Source organism: Montipora capricornis, chromosome 8, assembly GCF_036669925.1.
Source record: "Montipora capricornis isolate CH-2021 chromosome 8, ASM3666992v2, whole genome shotgun sequence".
NCBI classification, from domain to species: domain Eukaryota; kingdom Metazoa; phylum Cnidaria; class Anthozoa; order Scleractinia; family Acroporidae; genus Montipora; species Montipora capricornis.
In genome coordinates, this window is record NC_090890.1 from 48,771,846 (window position 1) to 48,793,005 (window position 21,160).

Genomic DNA, 21,160 nt, shown 5'->3' on the forward strand with positions numbered 1-21,160 from the left:
AATTTTCCGGCTTCTCTTCGCAATTGCAAAAATTGCGTCCATAAATGCGAGGATCATAGCTTTACTTGAAAATTTGGTAAACTATCAATCCGAGAAATAATTATTTTGGTTTTGACGTCTCGTACGCTCGCCTGTACACTCTTTGCGGAGGAGAGAAGGGAATCAGGTGTCAGCCAGTCGTGGTAAGGGGTATGTTATATTTTCTTGGCGAGAAATGTGAAACCCGCGTTTTTCCTGGCGGGAAATTACGCAGGAAATGGTGTGGGCATTGATATCGCATTCAAAAACTTGTTTACTTTAGGAAGTTGTTTTCAAGTATTTCATACTATTAGCGACGAAAAAAGAGATAAAAAGCAGGAAAGCGTACCAGAGGAGAAGCGACAAAATTTGAGAAATTTCTGTCGAGAGCTCGAGAAGCCGAGAAAGAAGAAGAACACTGCTATTTCAATGAAGAACACCGTTAAAAGTTGAGAGAAACAGAGCGAGAGACAACACAGACAAAACACTTATTTACAACGGACTTACCTGAAGATTAGAGTGTAATGTGAAGTGCTAGTTTTCAACCCCATATCAACCATGTGAACTTTAGCTTTTCTAATGGGAATGGGCCCACACAAGGACAAAGAAAAACTCTGACCAGGGTGGGAATTGAACCCAAGACCTTCGGGGAAAACTGGCTCACCTTTCTGAGAGGTCGCCAAAATGAACTGTGTCACCACAGCGATCGAGGTGGAAGCCATCAAGAGGCGTGACATGTGTACAAATTAAATTCTAGACCTTGTGAATTTACTTCCCGTCGGCCTGACCTCAAAGGAGGAGGAGGTTCCATGTAAGTCTTCATTCATAGGTCGTCACTTTTCAGTTAGGTATGATACAGTCGAAACTTCTGTACGCGGGACACCCTCGAGACCAAGGATAAGTGTCCGCTTACGGGAGGTGTCCGCTCATGGGAGGTTGAAAAAAGAAAGTGCAATAGAGGGCATATCATACACCACAACAAGTCTTTTACAGCTCCTTGAGACAACTTGTGGTTGTGTTTCAAGGTGAGTAGGCAGGCAAAACACGACTCTTATTGGTCAAGATAGGAAATTGAAAGACCTCAGAGCTTTGCTCTAACAAGTACATCTTTCAAAGACCTCCTTAGGGGAGAGTTTTTAATGATTTCTCTTTGTAAGGGCTGGTTTTGTATAAGATGCCATTTGTTCATTAGAATGTGTTTGAGATTGGGTGAGGAAGTTCCGGAAGAGTGCGTCTAACTCAGCAACGGAAGTTCTTACAACGGGAAAGCGGATAAACTGTGAGAGGAGCAGGATATGGTATAGAATTGCCTCGCTCCTTTAAGGAGACAAATTTTCGTGCGACTGGCTTGAAGAAAAGTTTTAAAAGGATATGAAAGGAAAAAAAGCTAATTGTAATCGAAATGACTATGTTTTGTCCAGGACAGTCTGCGATGAAACCGTTAAAAACGAACCCATTTCGTTAGATATACGGAAGGATGTTTTATACCCTGTGGACCCTGAATAGGTGTCCGTGTCTGCTTACGAGAGACGTCCGATTACAGGTGGCGTCCTTTAGTGGAGGTTCGAGTGTACTCAAGTTTAGTCAGTCAAAGTAAGACAGATCCACTTTTTCTGCCGACAGTTTAAGCCCTACCTCCATGGATAGTCACCTGGCGGATGGACATCGGGTTGGTTCCCGCCAGACGCTGCTGAGTGAAGTACTTGTCGCTTATCCATAAAGGTTTATTTCTAATGAAAGCCTCATATCTGGAAGGAAGTCTTGCGTATCTCTAGAAGGGAAAAAGAGACGGTTTCGTTGAGAGGAATTCCGGGCAGGAAACGTTTTCTGGTTGGTTAGTACCCAGTAGTCAGGAAAACCAATACCCCACTCCTACTCACTCTCACTTACTCCAATTGCTGGCTCCATAAATGACTGGAAAAATGCTGATAGCGGGAGATACTCTGAAATGTTTGCGATCTCCTTTCCACCAGTGATACTCAAATATTGGTAAAGAGATGCATTGCTTGCTAAAACCGTGGAAAGATAACTAGTGACGCAGTATCTGCTGAAAGGATCTTGAGTTAACACAACAGCCAGTTCATTGGGTGTCATATTTAATAATGCAAAGCCGTGCACGGAAGCGTCGAATTTGTAGGTAAACGTGGCCTGTTTTCCAGCCAGCTCTTTGTCCCTCATCGCTTTACATATTTCACTGGTCTCTTGAGGAAGGGACACCTCACACGGGACTGCAGTTACAGACCTTGATAAAGAAATGAAATTGGTAATTATAATATAATAATATAATAATTGCTTTAGAAAAACTAAAATCTCGGGACTTTTATTGGCTTTTAAATTTAAAGCTACATCAGCTAACTCCAGCTGGCTTATAGCATGGGGAGAATCTTTTAAGATGTCATAAAATGTGTAAAGAAAATAAGAGAATTTAATATGGAGGTATATCTATGACAAAATGTAATCCTCTGTAATTGATAAAGCAGTTTCCAAATCGTGAATGCATCGATCCAAACACCCGTTTCAGTATCATGCAGATAGTCAAAATGCAGAAAAAGGCATAATGCAAATAGGAATAACGCGAAAAGGCAAAACGCAAATAGGCATAACACGACTGAAAAGGCAAAATGCAAGTAGGCATAACACGACTGAAAAGGCAAAATGCAAGTAGGCATAACGCAAATAGGCATAACACGAAAAAGCTTAATGCAAATAGGCATAACGTCAAAGGGCATCACGCAAGTAGGCATCACGCAAATAGTCATCACGCAAATAATCATTACGCGAGACAATTAGCGGTCGTAGGAATGACCTGGAGCCTTCGTATCTTTTTTGAGAAGATGGTGATCGAACGGGCGATACCTTCTTCTTCCACTCGAATGTCTTGGCTCAATATTAGAGAATTATTACTGAACTATCACGCCAGGAAGAAAAGTGTTTCCTGAAGTGATTTTGATTCCTTTCGACTTAAGCAATTAATTTATGTCCTTTTTCAGCTGAAACTATTAATCCGCAGAGTGCACAGATAGTCTATTCTTCGAAAAGCTTTGGCAATGACAGTCAATGAAGTCAATGCTACACAGGTACCTGCTGTTTTTTTATACGGGTCAACCAGGCCGACCAAGATTCCAAATAAAAGCCGACAGCTTGAAATTGCCACAACGATGTCCTTTTCAGTAAGCGCTCTTTCTTGCTCGGACTGATCTTCGGTCGTTCTCTCGTCGCTCAGAAGCCGAATTGCATCGCTTAAAACAGACGACACTGTCTACTGTGAAGCAGGACCTACACAATTTGCAACCATTTTCAAAATGGTACTATCTGAACTAGCGGCGCAAGTTTCTGCGGGGGCTAGTTTTGTCGTGCTTTCTGCAGCAATTACCGACCCTTCCCCCACTCCTGACCACATACCCACCCCTTCCTCCCTCTCGCGTTAACACTTTTAAAGAGATGCCTTTTCGCAGTATGTCTATCTAAGTTATGCCTTTTCACGTTATGCCTATTTGCGTGATTGCTTTTGTCATTATGCCTTTCTACATTTTGACTATCTATCTACATGATACCTGGAACTAGTGTTCGCCCTTCAGGCTCGGATCGATGCATTGGTGATTTGGAAATTACTATATCAATTATGACAGAGGATTGCATTTTCTCATAGATATACCTGACAGTTACATCCATAATTTAAGTTCAATTTTTTTTTTTGGTGACCAAAAAGGAATTAAAAGGATATGGAATTAACAGTGAAAGTGATTGCTTGTATTGCGGTGAATTAGATTCCATAGGAAACACTTTTCTAGACTGCCAATTCACCTTGTCTTTTACTCGTCAGCTGGTGGGGTGGTTTAATGCCACAAACAATACCAGTTTGTAAAAGAAATCGTGTTTGGCTTGTTCAAGTAAGCTTTGCTGCGCATAGGGCTGTGAGAAGGTTTAACCATACTTTTTTATACATGATGTATTACATCTATTCAAACAAGCTTAAAGATAGCTCGATTATTTCGTCTGAATTTTCTTTTTCTTTTTTATATGCATCTTGGTATTCAACTGTAATGTAAATGTAATGTGTCACGTGTTCGAAATTTAATAAAATAAAACAATAAATAATAATAACAATAATAATAATAATAATAATAATAATAAGCTATTCCGTCAGTGGAGAGTGGTCAAAGAGTGATATTTTCAGAAGGGCCTCCGCCGGACTTAAATCAGTAGGGACTTTTGGATCGGAGGACGAGGCCAACTACGAGAACGAGTTTCCGTTCTGAGCACGCGCACTTCGATAAATGTCTGTCTCCAAACCTTATGCGCATGATCAGTACGGAAAACTCGTACTCGTAGTCCTCCTCGTCCTCCGATCTAAAGCTTCCTAACCTCAGCTTGCTGGACTTGATCTGGGACTTCTACGAGTACGAGTTTCCGTTCTGAGCGCGCGCACTTCAAAAAAAGTCGGCCTCCAAACCTTATGCGCATGCTCATTACGGAAAACCCGTACTCGTAGTCGTCCTCGGCCTCCGATCTAAAAACCTCGCTAACCTCAGCTTGCATTTGCTGGACTTCATCTGGGACTTCTATTACTGCAATTTTTATAATTCTGCGGAATCTTACCTTCAAGCGCCAAGTGCCAAGCTGCGTTTTGGCTTCCATCAATCAAATTTCCAAACATAGCCGGGAATATCGACTCCGCCTCCGGAAAGTGAATTGGAGTTTTTGGTTTTTGTTTAGTTCACAGTTTAAACACCATTATGATATGTTTTTAGAATGAAATTCTTCAGTAAAAAGATTCGCACAGATTCCAACTGTTAGGACCTTGTTATTTGACTATCTTGAGGCTTTTGATCTTATTGACCATAGTATTGTCATCACTAAATTATCTCAATTAGATATCCCACTTAGTATTGCCAACTGGGTTTCAGATTTTCTTTCTGATCGATCACAGAGAATCAAGTTAACAGAGGGTTGCTTTTCTGAGCCGGTGGGGTTCCGTCCCATCCGGGGTACCACAGGGAACTAAGTTAGGCCACTGGTTATTTGTTTTAGTGATAAGCGATCTAGATATTAGTTCACCACACCTTTGGAAATTTGTAGACGACACCACTGCGTCAGAGTTTTAAAGGGTGGAGCCAGCAATGCCCAGTGTATAGCTGACCGGGTCATCCAGTGGTCTCATGATAACAGAGTCCACCTTAACGCTGAGAATCTCCTTTGCCAAATAACCAACTGAGTCTGATCCAGTGATTGTCGGCGAAAACGAGCTGGAGGTGGTGGACAGTGAAGTTGCTAGGTGTAACAATAAGTAGTTCCCTCTCATGGAACGCTCATATAGACGAGGTAATCAAAAAGGCTAGGAAGCGGTTTTATTTTCTGGCGCAGCCTAAACGAGCTAGAGTACCACCTAATGACCAAGTGCTTTTCTATATTGCATGTATTAGGTCAATAACTGATTATGCTATACCTGCCTTCTACCGTGCCCTTTCCCAGAATCTTAAAAAGGAACTAGTACGCCTAGAGAAACGCGCCGTATCGATTATAGTATCAGGCGCCAGCTACAACACTGGGTTGGATGTTTTGGGGATTTTATCTCTGGGCGAACACCATGATCAACTTTGTAACACCCTTTTTAACAGCATCCTTTCGGACCCGAATCATAAGATTAGAAACCTGTTGCCTCCAACTTGCAGCCGCAATAGTTACAACTTAAGAAAACAGCGCAGTTTTTATGTGCCCAATTTGAAAACTAATCGGGCAAGGAACTCCTTCATATACGCCATGGCTGCGATGGTCTAATTATTGACAAATCTGTGAGAACTTTTACATTCTCAAGTATTTGTAAATGTTTTAAAATTTTAGTCTTATTAGCCATTGATTATTACTATATTATTGTATGTTATTATTATAGTTCCATTATAAAATTTACATTTTTTATTTATTTTATTTTATTTTATTTATTTTATTATGGTATCCGTGGAATTCCCTTAGCATGGCTTGGAAGTTACCTAACTGATAGACAACAATATGTTATGATCAATGATCAAATTTCTCCAAACACCAAGGTTGTATGTGGGGTTCCCCAGGGCTAGCTCCTCAGTCCTCTCCTTTTGTTCATTTAAATCAGTGATCTTTTTCCCTCCTCTAAATATATCTTGCATTTATCTTATTTGCTGATGATACAAAGTCTTTTTTTTTCGTCATAAAGACCTGCCTACTCTAATAAATATCGTTAATCAAGAGCCTCGTTAGCTTCAACTTGGTTTCGTGCCAATAAGCTTACTGATAAGGGACTGTGCAATAATTATCTGGAGGGGGGGTTCTAAAATTAGCAAAGTAGGCCTTAAAATAAAGTTGCACCCCCCCTGAATTAAAGTTAAAATAACTTCTTGTCCACCCCCGTCTAGAGGGGAGATTACTTTCAACCCCCCCTCCCCAACCTCCGATCCTCCCTACATCCCTACATTGTTCAAAACCAACTCGGGATTTAACTCAAGTTCTTGAATATATGTTTAATATTGTTGAGATAAACTGTTCATTTTTAGTACAAGGTTTTGAAGCTGTTAATATTAATATTTCTTAAAAGATTCCAAAAATTGATTTTGATTAGCTTACATGTAATATACATTATCTTGAGTCCATGGATTGAGATCAGACCTCTCAGTTTAACTTCTAACCCCCCCTACAAATGTTTAAGAAATTACATCTTACCCCCCTACCCTGCGCTTTGGTTTAAGTTCAGGCCCCCCCCGATTAATCTTAGAACCCCCCCCCCTCCAGATAATTATTGCACAGTCCCTAAATCTATCTAAGTTCATCCTTTTTTATCCACAACGTAAAATGATTGATCTCTCAAGATTTAATATCTTCTTTGATAACATCTCAATATCTCGAGTAGAGGAAAACAAATTTCTAGGAATCACTATTCATGAAAACGTATCATGGAAATCCCATATCACACTACTATTTGTGATGAGGTTTGTATGATCATAGGCATCCTCAGCAGATCAAGACAGATCTTACCCTCGCATACCTTAAAAGCCTTATACAATTCTCTTTTCTTACCATATCTCAGCTACGGCACTTTGATCTGGGGCTCGACTTATTCTTCCTACCTTGAATCACTTTATGGACTACAGAAGAAAGCTATTCGCATTATTACCCTTTCCACCTCTTCGTACTCAGTCTATCGGTCTAAGCCCCTCTTCTGTAAACTACAGGCCCTTCCCCTGCATTCTATCTATAAGTTTCAAGTATCTTCCTTTGTTTTGATCATTTCCATAACCTCTTACCTCTTCCTCTGTCTTCTCTTCTTCAATTTAATTGTGATTACCATGATTACGAAACTCGCTCTCACTCAGTTAATTTTAAGACACCAATTTGCTATTGGCTATCAAGCACCTAATATTTGGAATGACATTCCTATTAATGTACGAAACAGTCTTACAACAAATAATTTCAAAGAGAGCCTCAAATCTTACTATTTAACTCTCTGAAGCTTGACCTCTGATTAGGATAATATTCACTTTAAAGTTTAATTTGCAAATTCTCCGTTTTCTATTTGTATCTCGAGTGTGTTTTTGGGTATGTGTTGTCGTACATACATACATTTATCTGTAATCTTATACCTAGTTTTCTTGTGGCGTATATTTGAATTTCAAAAAATTGTACCTTCAAATCATTAACTCTACCGGTCAGGCCGTACCTGACGAAATATTGGAAAAACAAAACTATATATATCCTCACAGCCGTACAGCCAGCCTTGCATTATTATTACTTTTTTTTTTTTAGTCTACAACTTATTCGCTGGTTAGATCTCCCAAGATCCGTCATTCCTACTTTGTTCAGCTTGCCCTTGCAGATGTACGCTGTAAACTAGCTGCAATATGGCCGCCTCGATCAGCTTTAAACTTGAGCCCGCGTTGTGGTCATGTGTTACTAGTCACATTGGCATTCATGGAGAGGTGCACTTACACGTACGGTCGTACGGCCACCAAAACCAAATTTTCTCGCACAGATGGGTTATGATATTTTCTTACCCATGGTGCTCCGCGTCCATATAATGAAGAGAAAATTACACGTTAGCTCGAAGATATGAATTGTATGTTTTCGTGGCAAGAACAATATCTCAGGCTTATTCGGAGATTTTGTTCTTTCCACTCAAAGTTAAATTCATATCTTCTCGCCACCGTGTAATATCCTCTATGAATTTTAGGTTGGAGAACGTGGGGAAAAGGGCTGATTTGCAGAGCACATCAGTGAAAGACTCAAATGGCAGCTATTTTGCGATAAGGTGTATTCCGGCTTGGAAATGACGAGACTGAAACCAGCAGAAGAAAGCGGCTCTTATACAAAATAACGTAAAAAAACAGTTTTAAAAGATTTAACTGAATAGAGTGTAATGTTAAGTGCTAGATTTCAATCCCATATGAACAAGGACAGAGAAAAACTCTGACCAGGGTGGTTCCCACCCTGGTCAGAGTTTTTCTCTGTCCTTGTGTGGGCCCATTTCCATCTGTAGGGCTAACGCTCACATGGTTCATATGGGATTGAAATCTAGCACTTAACATTACACTCTATTCAGTTAACTCTGTTTAAAATATAAGTGCTACACGGCCAACGTTTGCATAAACGTAACCTTTCCTTGTAGTTTTAAAAGATTACCTTGTTGTTAACGCTAAGAAGCTGACAATGAAGGTGAGCAGTGCATGCAAATGAGCCATAGTGGTGACAGACAGGATGTCAATATACCAGATCGATCTTGGATGTAACTTTTAACGTGTTGCCTCTGTCAGAAGGGTGTGACCTGCAATAACAATGTAATATCAATCATGATTCTATATTTCTGTAATCCAGCAGACAGTGATTTATCCAACGCTATGCACCCTTCCAACAACTGGGGCTTGCTGCGAAATGAGTTGCTTCATGGGTCCGAATCCCGTTAAAGCAGCCTGAACTTTTCGGGTAGGGACAGTTACCTAAAGTCCATGAGACAAGTGCAAGGATCACTTCTCCCTTTCGTATATAACGCCCACTTTAAATATTTAACAATAGGGAGCATAAGCACGCGCGTTTTTGAGACGCGGACGGCAAGAGGAAGTGACCTGTTTTCCCTTTTAACTTCTCTTCACACAACCACATTTACATTATCAAGTATCTTTACTCCATTAGAGATGATTAGTATAGAAATCTGGGAGACAACACTGTCCTGGCACGCGAAATGTTCTCCTCCGGTTGCCGTCCGCGCCTCAAAAACGCGCGTGCTTAAGCTCCCTAATTATTCTACGAGGGCGCGCTGGATATGAAGTGATAGATAACCTACAAGGCGCGCGTGCCCCCGAGTTGGTTATAATCATTTTCTATCCAGCAAGCCCGAGCAGAATGATTGTTCTATTAAAAACTCCAGGATCAACAACTATTCCACGTATGCTGATGACACCAAGCTGCACCGTACAATTTTAGCAGCGAAAGACTGTGATATTCTCAGCAGGATTTGACAAGTTTGAACACCTAGAGGCATGAATTAAATTTGAAGTTTAACGCATCCAAATGCAAAGTGTTAAAGTGCCCCTGTGATCAAAATTTTCATATCCTATCTTTTTACATTTTCGAGTAGAATAGCACTCTCTTACTCACCTTACGAAATTGCAGAGCTTTACGAAGATTGGAAGTACTTTTTTCCCGACCGTTTTGTTCGTGATTTCACGGCCGCCATTACTTGGCCTTTTGCCAAACTTTTTAGGAGGCTTGGCTACAAATTACTGGTAGTGACGTCAGAGGCTCAACAAGAAAACTTCACACGGCTAATTTCCAAATCGAAATTCATGGTGAAATTTGCTCTTGGTAACTAAAAGACATTTCGACCTCTGAGACGCTAGCCATAATGAAATTCTCATACAAATCTCACTAAAAACAACTCGAATGTTGAGCCTCTGACGTCATGATTAAGAAATCTGCTTTTCAATTGCGGGCTCGTTTAGAACGAAGTTCGGTAATGGCGGCCAAATTTTAAGACACTTTGGAGCTGAAAATTATTACGTTAGAGGGTTTGTTGTCAACGTTCTTTGTCAATTACACATAGTAATCAACCCAACGATTTATTCTGTAGCAGAATAAGGGCGAAAAAAATATATGAATTTTCGTCCAAGGGGCACTTTAACAGTCTCGCGAAGGAAAACACCTGTAACTCACGAATATCACCTTGGTGATGTAATTTTACAACGCGTTCATGAAGAAAAAGATCTTAGCGTTACTATCTCTAGCAATCTATCGTGGGACTTGCATGTTACGCGAATTGTTCTTAGGGCCAATAGATGCTGGGTCTCCTAAAGAGAACTTGTCCTCTTATCACCGGCATTAAAGTCAGGAGGACTCTTTATCTATCCCTCGTGAAATCACAGCTCTCCTATGCGACAGTGGTATGGTCTCCTGCTAGTGTCGATCTAAGGACGATCTTGGAAAGGGTCCTGAGACGCGCAACTCGTTGGATACTAAGAACTAGAGATCTTGTTTTTCTCTATAATTGTATCTTTGGATATACCGCGACCTAAATATCGGTCGATATGTTACTTTTATCACACATGGCCGATCTCGCTCTAAGAATCCTACCCTCGTACTAAAATCTGCTTACTGTAAAACCGCGACTTTTCAGGCCTCTTTTTTTCAATAGAAACATAAAACCCTGGAATTTTATCGGTAATCTAGCCTCTTATGACAAGTTTTCTAGTCTAAGTTTGTTTAAAAAGTTTTTGCGCGCCACTTATTTTACTTTACTGGACACTACTTAAAATATTGACAAGCCCTGCACATGGTTCCTCTCACGTAACTGTCCTTGCCACCGTTCTTAATTTTATCTGACTGATTTCACTTGTTCCTTACTGTACACTATTAGTTATTAATTAGATTTATTGTAATTCAACTAATATAGGTTTCTTTTTAGATTTTTAATTAGATTTCAGGGTTGCGCCTCGCATGGGATACTTTTCCCGTTCGCGCAATCCCTTTTGGTCTTTTATTCATTCTTATCGTTTTACTATTTGTACATATTTTCATATTATTATTGTTTATGAGACCAATAAAGTTGATAGATTACGTATTGTCGACTAAAGCATCCATTTCTGCCCCTGTCAGTTCCGGTCCAAAACGGATTTTATCGCCGGGCCATTTTTTTCCAGAGCTGCAAAAGAGTTTTCAGCTCGTTTTATTGCTGACGCGTTCCTTGACCATATTTGGTACAGCAAGTATATAAACTGATAGCCTGTGTCCGGCGAGCCAATCAATGAAAATGCTGGAATTCTTATATCCGTGATTCAGTTTTTAATAAACACATTTATTTCAGACTAATCAGTCACGGTTCGGGCCTGATAGAGCTGATCACGATAAGCTAGGTCTTATCCTTAACAAAGAGAAATGTTTGTTTCATATGCCAAGGCTCTCATCTAGGTTCCGGTACTACCTCTTATCCCGCCTGAATATGGCATTTTCGGGGCGGGGTAAGCGGGAGTCCCGGAACAGCAAGGGACTGGAACATCCAAAGAGAACGTCAAGGCTGTTAATTAAGCCAAGCAGGTGATCAAGGAAATGTGTCAGAAGTCACAAACGTATTTGACTATTAAAGGTCTAGTGGATTTCAAAGCAACATTTATCCCTGACCTTGAGACAGTGGCAGATCTAGAGCTAGCCTCTGAGGATATTGACAAAGAAAGGAGAACCATTTGTTTGGTCCTGAGTACAATGCGGCCTTTACAGCCGGCTCAAGAGACGGCTAGCCCAAGCACACAATGCAATTTGGGATATTTTTATCGCGTTAAGCCAAGAAGCACAGTTGGCCTGGAGGAAGCAGTCCTGGTACCAGAGAGTTTTGTGATGCCGTGATGGTGAACATGAAACAACGGTTACGAACTAAGTTCTGGTGGCCTGGTATTAAAAAGGAAGCTGGAGCATTTTGCAAAACATGTCATGGCTTTCACTAATTTTTCAGTGGGCTATTAGCGATCCTGAACCCTTCACGCAACTGTACCGCCTCAAGGACCTTGGAATCAAAATAAACTCCGCTAAGGTAGCCATCAGTAGCCAGGAGAGGATGCTTGCGACTCACGGATTAACCAGTTCAGTGACAACTGACGATGATCCCAAATTGTGGCGGAATCTTCTAAAAAGTTGATTTAAATTAAAGTTTTGTCATAGGTTCGAGATATATCGACGTATATCCGGATTTTAGTAAAATCCAACTAGTGGTCTATTATCAATGCTGCGTTCTGATTGGTTGAGCTACTAGTAGGCTATTTGTTATAGCCCACTAGTAGCGAAAAGCGCCGGCTTTGAAAACCAAAACAACAATTAAAGTATAGCTTTACTTAGCGAAAGATGGGCTATTGACTCAGAGCCCATTCGGGCTCGAGGAATAATTGTTAATTATTTTGGCAGAAATAGAAACGATGTGACTTTGAGTACTTAAATACTTAATCATCTAGTCTTAAAAAAGCCCCGAAAAAGCACATTTACAGTGTTGCAGCAATATCGTGATTTGACCATGAAACTTTACTGGACGTTTTCTCAGCTTTTGCCAAAGAGTCGATCTTTTACAGAGCTACAATTCAAAATGTTTTTGTCCGTTTCAGCTCAAATTCTTTGGACTATGTTAATACAGTTCAATGTACAAAACGGATGTCAGCGTTTTTCAATTTTTTGGCGAATTTGGATTTTATACCGTTCTCAGTGTGCACTGAAATTCCCGGTCAAAGACGCTATTTCAACTTTGATGAAAGATAAAATTGTCGACACCATTTAGCTGAAAATTTATCCCAAAGCGATTGCGTAAGAAATTTTCAGGAAATCTCTCCAGGAGTTGAACAGAGAGCCGACAAACTCGACCCACACGTGTCGTCCAGTTCAAGAATCTATCCCGGAAAAGTTGCTGGAAGGAGTCTTCATACTACTTCAAACGAGAAGCATAATGAAAATTCTCAGTCTTTTTTCTAAATTTTCGCTATATTAATTTAAGTGCAGGTGCACAATCATCTTGTTCAAATTCTAGATTTGGGAAAAACTAGAAAGACGTATTTCATCTTGTATGAAAGTTTTTTTTTTAAGAAGACTTATTTACCGTTTTGTTTTTAGTTGTTGGACGCTTATATCAAGACAGAAAATTCGCATGGTCATGAACGCTTGTGCGAAATTAAAATTGTTTAGTTAGGTGTTCAGCTGGGTAACGAAAACCTAAATTGAAATTCATGAAAATATAAATGTCATTACAGAAAATGAAATGTCTATTTTCGTTCAAGTTGGTATTTAACCAGCTGGACTAAGGAACTAGGGAATAAGGAAAAAGTTTGATAAAAATGTTATAAGTGGTCAATTAACTTTAAAATTAGAGTCGGAGTGAAAGTGCCACTTATTTGTTAATTTTATCATTATTTCTTTTAGGTTTTAAGCATGAGCGTATCATTCGAATTAACTCAGGAAAAGTTTTAAGCTAGTCTGTTAATAAAAGAGCGCTGCCCATATTGTTTTTTGAACAAGTGATTTCGGATGTCCATTAATTTTTTTTTTTTTTCACTGGTTTGAAAATGTCTTCCGTAATTGTGTAAATTTATCCAAGATTCAAAAGTTAATCAAAAACCCGAAGAACACTAATATTTTTTCTGTTTGTACAGCGAAGCCCCGCGTTCCTCAAATCGACAAAGAGGAAATAAAGTGTCCTTTAAGTGCAGCGTCCACGCAAAAAAGCGAAGTTCAAATTTAGACTCCTTCATTAGGCAATTTCCTCTCCTGGTTGCAATCTTAATGTCTAGAACAGGGTAATCTTTTTGATAGTGCGGTCAAAAAAGGTTATTTAAGCGAAAAATATTCTAGAAGTTCGGAACTCCAGTGCACCTTCCCGGCATGCAACTACATGGTATAAAACAATTACGGAACATACCTAGAGGTACGGGTTATACATTTACTTTCACAGTAAGCCTAAAGGCTCGTGTGTATACCGAGAAAATACAAGGGATCCATGGAATCATTCATGATATACCTGACTCACATCAAGGTGTGGCATAATTCGCATGTATTCCCTATAAAGCCGATTATCTTCGAATGTCTTGATAACAATTTAGGCATAATCGAGATTAGTAAAGGTTCAGCATACGCAGTTACTATAATTACTCATTTTACAGGTCTAGTTCTCGCTTCATCAACCGTGCGGCCTTGGGCCGAGCGCGGTTCTTGGTCTGCACGTTATTTTTAACCGCGCGGCCATGGGCCGAGCGCGGTTCTTGCTCTGCAATCGGCTATTATTTTTATATTTTTTTTCGTTTTGTCGGAGAGCTGAACCAGACTTACACTCAGCACATAGTCAGTGGAACTTCTAGTCACGCAACTTAGTATGTTTATTCGCCAAAAAGCTGTTAAAACTTTAATGTACATAAAATTTTATGAATATATTCCGCTCTCTATTTACAACAAAATATATATATTTTTGTGTCTTATTGAAACATGTAATCATGACTTTTAAAATAGTCTCTTTGCGCTAGAGAAGCCAGCTGATTGGTCATACGATTTTTTTCACTGGTGAAAAACGACGTATCGACGTTCTGATTGGCTATATCGTTATTTTCACTAGTGAAAATTTGTCGTATCAGCCTTTTGATTGGCTAATATGATGTTGAACTTTGGCGCGGGTGGCCTGTGCACAGATTTGTAAACATGGCGGCCGACTGGTGTATGGTTTTCAAAGTTTTTGATATTTTATAGCTTAGTTTCTCCACAAAAATACTTAGAAGATCTTAAAAAGTTTTAAAAGTGCTCAAGCGAGGTATGGAAGGTAAAGATTTCTTTTATTTCAAAAATATTTTGCTATTTGTTTAGGGCTTTTGTTCACGATCGGTGGTTTGATAGCCTCACCATTAACACTTACATCGTTAACTTTATGATCTCTGTACTTATATAATAAACAAATTACTTCATGATTGGCTCGTTTGTACGATTTTTATTACTCACTCGTTGTGAAGGATCGTTAAACTCACTCGTTCGCTTCGCTCACTCGTTCGTTTACGCGGTCCTTCACGACTCGTGAATAAAAATCGTACGCACTCACCAACCATGAAGTAATCTATATATATTTTTTGTGTTATTGAAACATGTAATCGTGACTTTTAAGAAAGAAAGCTAAGACTATTACGTTATCGGAGATTTCACAACGGCTACGACTGATGGTGCAATCGGAGATTTCACCTCGGCTATAAGTGGTAGTGCAGTACGTTCGTGTGCAGCCGTTGTTGTCAGTTGTTGTGCTACAGATTGATCAGCTGATTTTGTGTCTATAGTCATCAGTGAATCAACAAGGACTGATTTGGAATGTGTACTACGTTGCGACTATAGGGGTAAGAAAACAGATAAATTTTCAAAGCGCGTTTATAAGATCTGAAAGATCTTCTTGTGATGTTTATTCGTCAAAAGCTGTTAAAACGTTAATGTACTTTAAATTTTATGAATATTCAACTCTTTATTTAGTACAAAATATATTGCCTTTTTGTGTTATTGAAACTCTTTATTCGAAGCGAGTATTAAATACATAAAAAGCCATTACGTCATCCATGGAATTGAATCTGTCGACATTGCAACTTTCATTGGTAGGGAAATAACCACCGTACTAAAGATAGCCGTGGATAACGTAATTCTTGAATAATGTGACTCGTGTGACTACTTTGCTAGCCCTTTACTCGTGTAAAAAAAACAAATAAATTTAATCGTGACTTTTAAGAAAGAAAGCTGTAAGTTGTGAATACTTTTATTATCGTATCGTTCATACCCATACATATCCCAAAGAAAGTTCCAGAGTAATTAAGACCATTACGTCAACGGAGATTTTACAACGGCTACGACTGATGGTGCAATCGGAGATTTCACCTCGGCAATAAGTGATAGTGCAATAACTTCGTGTGCAGTCGTTGTTGTCAGTTGTTGTGCTACAGATTGATCAAGTGATCATCAGTGAATCAACAAGGACTGCTTTGGAATGTGCACTACGTTACGACTATAGTGGTAAGAAAACAGATAAATTTTTAAAGCGCGGTTATAAGATCTGAAAGATCTTCTTCTTAGTCTTGTTCATGCTAAATCTAAAAAAAAAAAAAAATTCTAAACGTATCTTAAGGCCGATATGACGCCGCTGCAATAAAGCATCCGGTTGAAGTGATCACCACGAGTAGATATTATTGGTGAAATCTCTTAAAATTTCGATGTCAACTTTTGGAGTGACAGGTTGACATCTCATTTTAATTTCCACTTTAAGTATTGATCGTGCACTCAGCGGATTCATGTTAATCTCTATCATAAGTGTGGTTTGAGAATCAAAAATTGCTGTTATTAATCCAACAGGTACCATCTTTGTGTACCCCAATTCGGGATTATCAAGACCGATCTAAAGGTTTTATCGAGTTGTCTCCTTGGGAAGGGAAACTTCGTTCTGTTAAATGAAAAGTATTTTTTTCCATCTTCACGTTACATTATCGCCGCCATGTTGGTGGACGAAAACAAATTGATTTCTCATTAGCCTCTAGGGGTTTCCACATTGTAATAAACATGTTATTTTTTGTTTGCTTTTGGTACACCGTCAGAAACACTGAAATGCGTACTAAACAAATTTGCCAAAGACATTAAAGATTGTGAAAGACTGACAGAAAAACTGCTAAAAACCTTTTTTCGAAGGTAGGAAGGAAAAGCTAAGGAACGCATAGGCAGCCCAAGTTCGCGTCACTAGAGAGCGAGTAATAATTAATTACCAGTGGGAAGATGACCTTTCAGTGCAAGCGGTATTGGGTTACAGGCAGCCGTTGAGAATATAAACGCGTTATAAGACTTTGTATGGGAAATAAAATATCATTGATTATGAAGCCTAAAAAAACGCTCAATTTAACGTTTATTCAATAAAATAAATAAAACTGACTCACCTCTGGTGTATTCTTGTGCGTTTTGGTGCTTATTTTACCGTTTCGAGAATTCCGTTTTTTCACTGTCCTAAGACGAAGTCAAGGCAGCACACTAATATTTCGACCGTAAGCTCGCGTAGTCAGCTCAGAGGCGGTTTGCGCCTTGAAAATCCATCCCAGCCGCGATTTACCTCATCCCCACAGCGGCTTCTCGAACAGCTCCACTGTAACGAGCGACGCTGTGGGGATGGGGTAAGTGTTGTACATGAAATGACTGCACCTCATCGGGTGGAGTTAATTTGACTTCGGACCCAAGCTCCGTGACCAGTTTTAAAATCTTCAGCTATCGTGGAATCGGAAGCAGAAAATGCTCATTTCCAGCCAAGTTCGTGGGGATTTTTGACGACGAAACATTCACCGAGGTTTGCAAATGATGGGGCTTTAGCTTTGCGTGAAAAAATCGCGGCTGGGATGGATTTTCGAGGCGCAAACCGCCTCTGAGCTGACTATGCGAGCTTACGGTCGAAATCTTAGTGTGCTGCCTTGACATCGTCTTAGCTAGGACAGTGAAAACACGGAATTCCCGAAACGGTAAAATAAGCACCAAAACGCACAAGAATACACAAGAGGTGAGTCAGTTTTATTCATTTTATTGAATGAACGTTAAGGAGGCTCGAAATAGTTTCTCCTTTTTTCAAACAAATAAACATATTCTGTCCTTAGATACAGTTAGGGCAATCATATCAAGACGAAATTTGGCCGGGGTATTAAGTACCTATCGTAGATTTCTCACATTATGTTTTCCTCCAAAATAATGTTACCATGGCAGCGATATTAGGCATTTCTTTGAGCCTTAAAATCAACATATGTGGTCCTTTTTGAAGAAACGGGACTGTGAAATTTTCCCATTCATCATTACCGGATAATGTTAGACATACTCTCTAAAATATTTAAAATTCAACAAAATCTGTAGGTCAGTTTTTCAGAAAAATAAGTTTTTTTGAATTGTGTCTCTAATAACTTTTTTCATCTACAAAATTTTTTTAAATTTGAAAGACAAACGGTTTAAATTAATCTAAGCTAACATGCAAAAAATCAAAAAAAATCACCGTCCAGAAGCAGAGATATAAACGAGTAAATTTGCAAAATCAGGAAAAATTAGGGGGTTACAAGATCAGCATTTACGCATGCGTCACCCGCTCATTCGAGTCCGCGCGCGAGTGGAGCTACAGGTCAACACAAACGGATTTAAGTAACTATTAAACCGTTTAAGTAGAATTTTCGTAGTTTTCGTGAATAGGAGATGTCTATTTATATGCCATGTATATAGGAATTGGAGAAAGGTAAGCGAAATTAGCGGTATTTGTTCATTTCTGGTGACCCATTTAAATCATAAGCTGACGCAAGCAGCTTACGAATTGCGTGTGTGGCTTACGCGCGCGCGCTCAGCTGAAAACCCTTTCGAGCCTCCTTAAGGGCCCACTGACATTTTTTGGGGTGCGTTGCTAAGGATGTAATGTTAAGTAATTTCGGAGAATTTGGCATTATTAATTTATTGAATGAACGTTAAATTGAGCGTTTTTTTAGGCTTCATAATCAACGGTATTATTACACGCTGTCTACAGACGCGAACTTGGGCTGCGGTATTTCTTCCGCGTTCCTCTTACAGGCACCTACAGCTCAACCCAATGAATTGCTGGGCGAGCTCGTGAATGGTGAGTTTAACGAATTGCTCAGCGACAGAGCAAAAACCGTGCTTCTATAAAGCAAAGACTGTGTTTGTATTTTATGCGAACTGTTTTATAAGAACTAACGTACTTTTATTCACGTTACATATTTTAAATAATGTTTTCGCATTGATTATTTTTAAAACCGAGGTTATTCCATTTTCTTTGCAAGTTTTCATGCGCCATAATTGTAAGCAAATTTGCGATACCATTTATATAAATTGAATTTTAAAAGTACTAATTATCTTTGTCTCTCCTTTAAAAGTAAAGTCTCGAATTCGTGTGTACAAATAACAAAAAATATACATTTATGTAGTTGCCAAAATTAACATATGGCCGTGAATAGCCTGAAACTGGTGAGACCTTTCCATCGCAAAGTTTCCAACTGGAAAACGGGACTACCTTTTCAGACGTCCCGCTGCTCCCGGAAATTTTCCAGTGGAACGAGCCAAACCAACCGGAATTTCCCGAAATTTTTTCTAAATGGTAAACAACCTGACTATCGCGCCACGTTGCGGATTTGGCGGTGTTTACAATAAAATTTGGTTGTCACTCTTTCAAGTGACAGTTCTGAAACCTTTCCCTAGACACACATATCAATGATGAAATGTAAATTTTCTGGTGGACTAACAAAAGGAGTCAAGGAGAGATCTTTTGTTTTCGTCCATCAACAGATGGCTGGCGGCATTCTCTAGACGTAACGTACAGATAGAAAACCTTCGTAAGCATAATTTGATTTCATTTATTTAACAGAGCGATGTTTCCTTCCTTAAGAAACAACACGATCGAACCTCTAGATCGACAAGACAAAACAATAGTTGGTACCTATTACATTAATCACAGCAATTTCTGATTCTCAAACCATATTTATGGTAAATATCAACATAAATCCTCTTAGTGTAGTATCAATACTTAAGGTAGCAAATCGACAAAGAGAAAACAAAGTGGCCTTCAAGTACAGTGTCCCCTCACGAAAGCGTTTCAAATTTAAACTTCTCCATTACGCGCTCAACAATCTTTCAGTCTCGAGCTTCTAGCAGTTTTCTCTCCTGGTTGCAATCGAAATGCCTAGAACAGGGTAATCTTGGTGATAGTGCGGTCAAAGAACGGTATTTATTTTAGCGAAAAATATTACAGAAGTAATTAGCTCCATTCCAGGCATGCAACAGCATGATAGATAATAGGGAGCTTAAGATTTTACGACGGCGACGGCATCAACAACGCCTTAAAACAATGATATCATTGGTTACGGCACGGATTTTAGGACGGATTCTTGCCGTACTCTGCGTAAGGACGACGTGAAATCACCAAATTTGAGGTTTTGACGGCAACGTGAGCATGCAAAAGAGAATCTTTGTTTCATTCTCTATTGTCACTTTGTAACTGCTCGTACCACTTTATTTTTAGGATACTTCGCCCAAATTGTAAAACCTGAACGAAATAGAATAACCGCGAAAGAATTATGATAAAGCAAAGTGATATTTCGATATGACGTTTTCGTTGAAGTCGCCGTCACGTCGTAGACCTTAAGGTCCCTAATAATTACGGAGCACAACTCGTGTGATATTCCACTGGCTATACATTTACTATGGTAGTCACACTCGGCTTAAAGGCTCGTAGGTATAGCGAGGAAATACTAGGGATCCATGAAATCATTCATGGTATAACTGACTTGAATCAAGGTGTGGCTTAATTCCCATGTATTGGCTATAAAATTGATTATCTTTGAATGATAACATTTTATGCGAAAGAGAGATTACTAAAGGTCCAGCAGTCACTGGTAATTACTTATTTTTGATATCTAGTTCTTGCTTCATTATCTTTCTTCATGCTAAATCTAAAAAAACAAGAATATTCTAAACGTACCTTAAGGCCGATATAACGCCTCAATGAAGCACTCGATTGGTGTGATCACTACACGTAGATACCTCGAGTATATAGTTTGTGAAATCGTTTAATTTTGGGACGTCAGGTTTTTGAGTGACAGGTTGACATCTCATTTTAATCCGTCTACTTTAAGGCGCTAAGAGGATTTATGTTGATACTTTTCGTAAGCATGGTGTGAGAATCAGAAAATACTGTGATTAATGCAATAGGTACCAACCATTGTTTTATCTAACCGGAGTCGTGATTACCAAGATCGATCTAGAGGTTCGATCGTGTTGTTTCTTTGGGAAGGGAACATCGTCCTGTTAAATAGATGAGATCAAATTATGCTCACGAAGGATTTCTATCTGTACGATACGTCAAAAGAATGCGCCAGCCATGGTGATAGACGACAACAAAAGATCGCTCTGTCTCTCCTTAGCTCCTTTTTTTCGTCCACCAGAAAATTACATTCCATTATTCTTATCTATGTCTCCAGGGCGAGGTTTCAGAACTGTCGCTTGAAAGAGTGATAGCCTTTCCACACATGAATATACTTAACAATAGAAAAAAGTATAAAAAACATGATTGGTTTGGGATGGTTGATGGAGTAGACGTAAATTTTCGTCCTCCGGCATAAACTCCTCTCAAGCA

The 21,160-nt window shown here is 39.3% G+C and overlaps 1 protein-coding gene across 3 annotated transcripts in view; it reads right to left on the bottom strand.

The window, feature by feature from the left end:
* Positions 1–20,572, bottom strand: part of LOC138060571 (polyunsaturated fatty acid 5-lipoxygenase-like) — a 37,668-nt gene extending 17,096 nt beyond the window's left edge. For all 3 annotated transcript variants that reach the window (XM_068906416.1, XM_068906415.1, XM_068906413.1), the window contains exons 1-4: positions 20,507–20,572; positions 8,662–8,803; positions 1,909–2,260; positions 1,654–1,789 (exon numbers count right to left, since the gene is read on the bottom strand). In XM_068906416.1, the coding sequence (XP_068762517.1) occupies positions 1,654–1,789; positions 1,909–2,260; positions 8,662–8,720 (547 nt within the window). In that variant the 5' untranslated portion in view covers positions 8,721–8,803; positions 20,507–20,572. The remainder of the gene's footprint in view (positions 1–1,653; positions 1,790–1,908; positions 2,261–8,661; positions 8,804–20,506) is intronic.
* Positions 20,573–21,160: the final 588 nt, after the last annotated feature.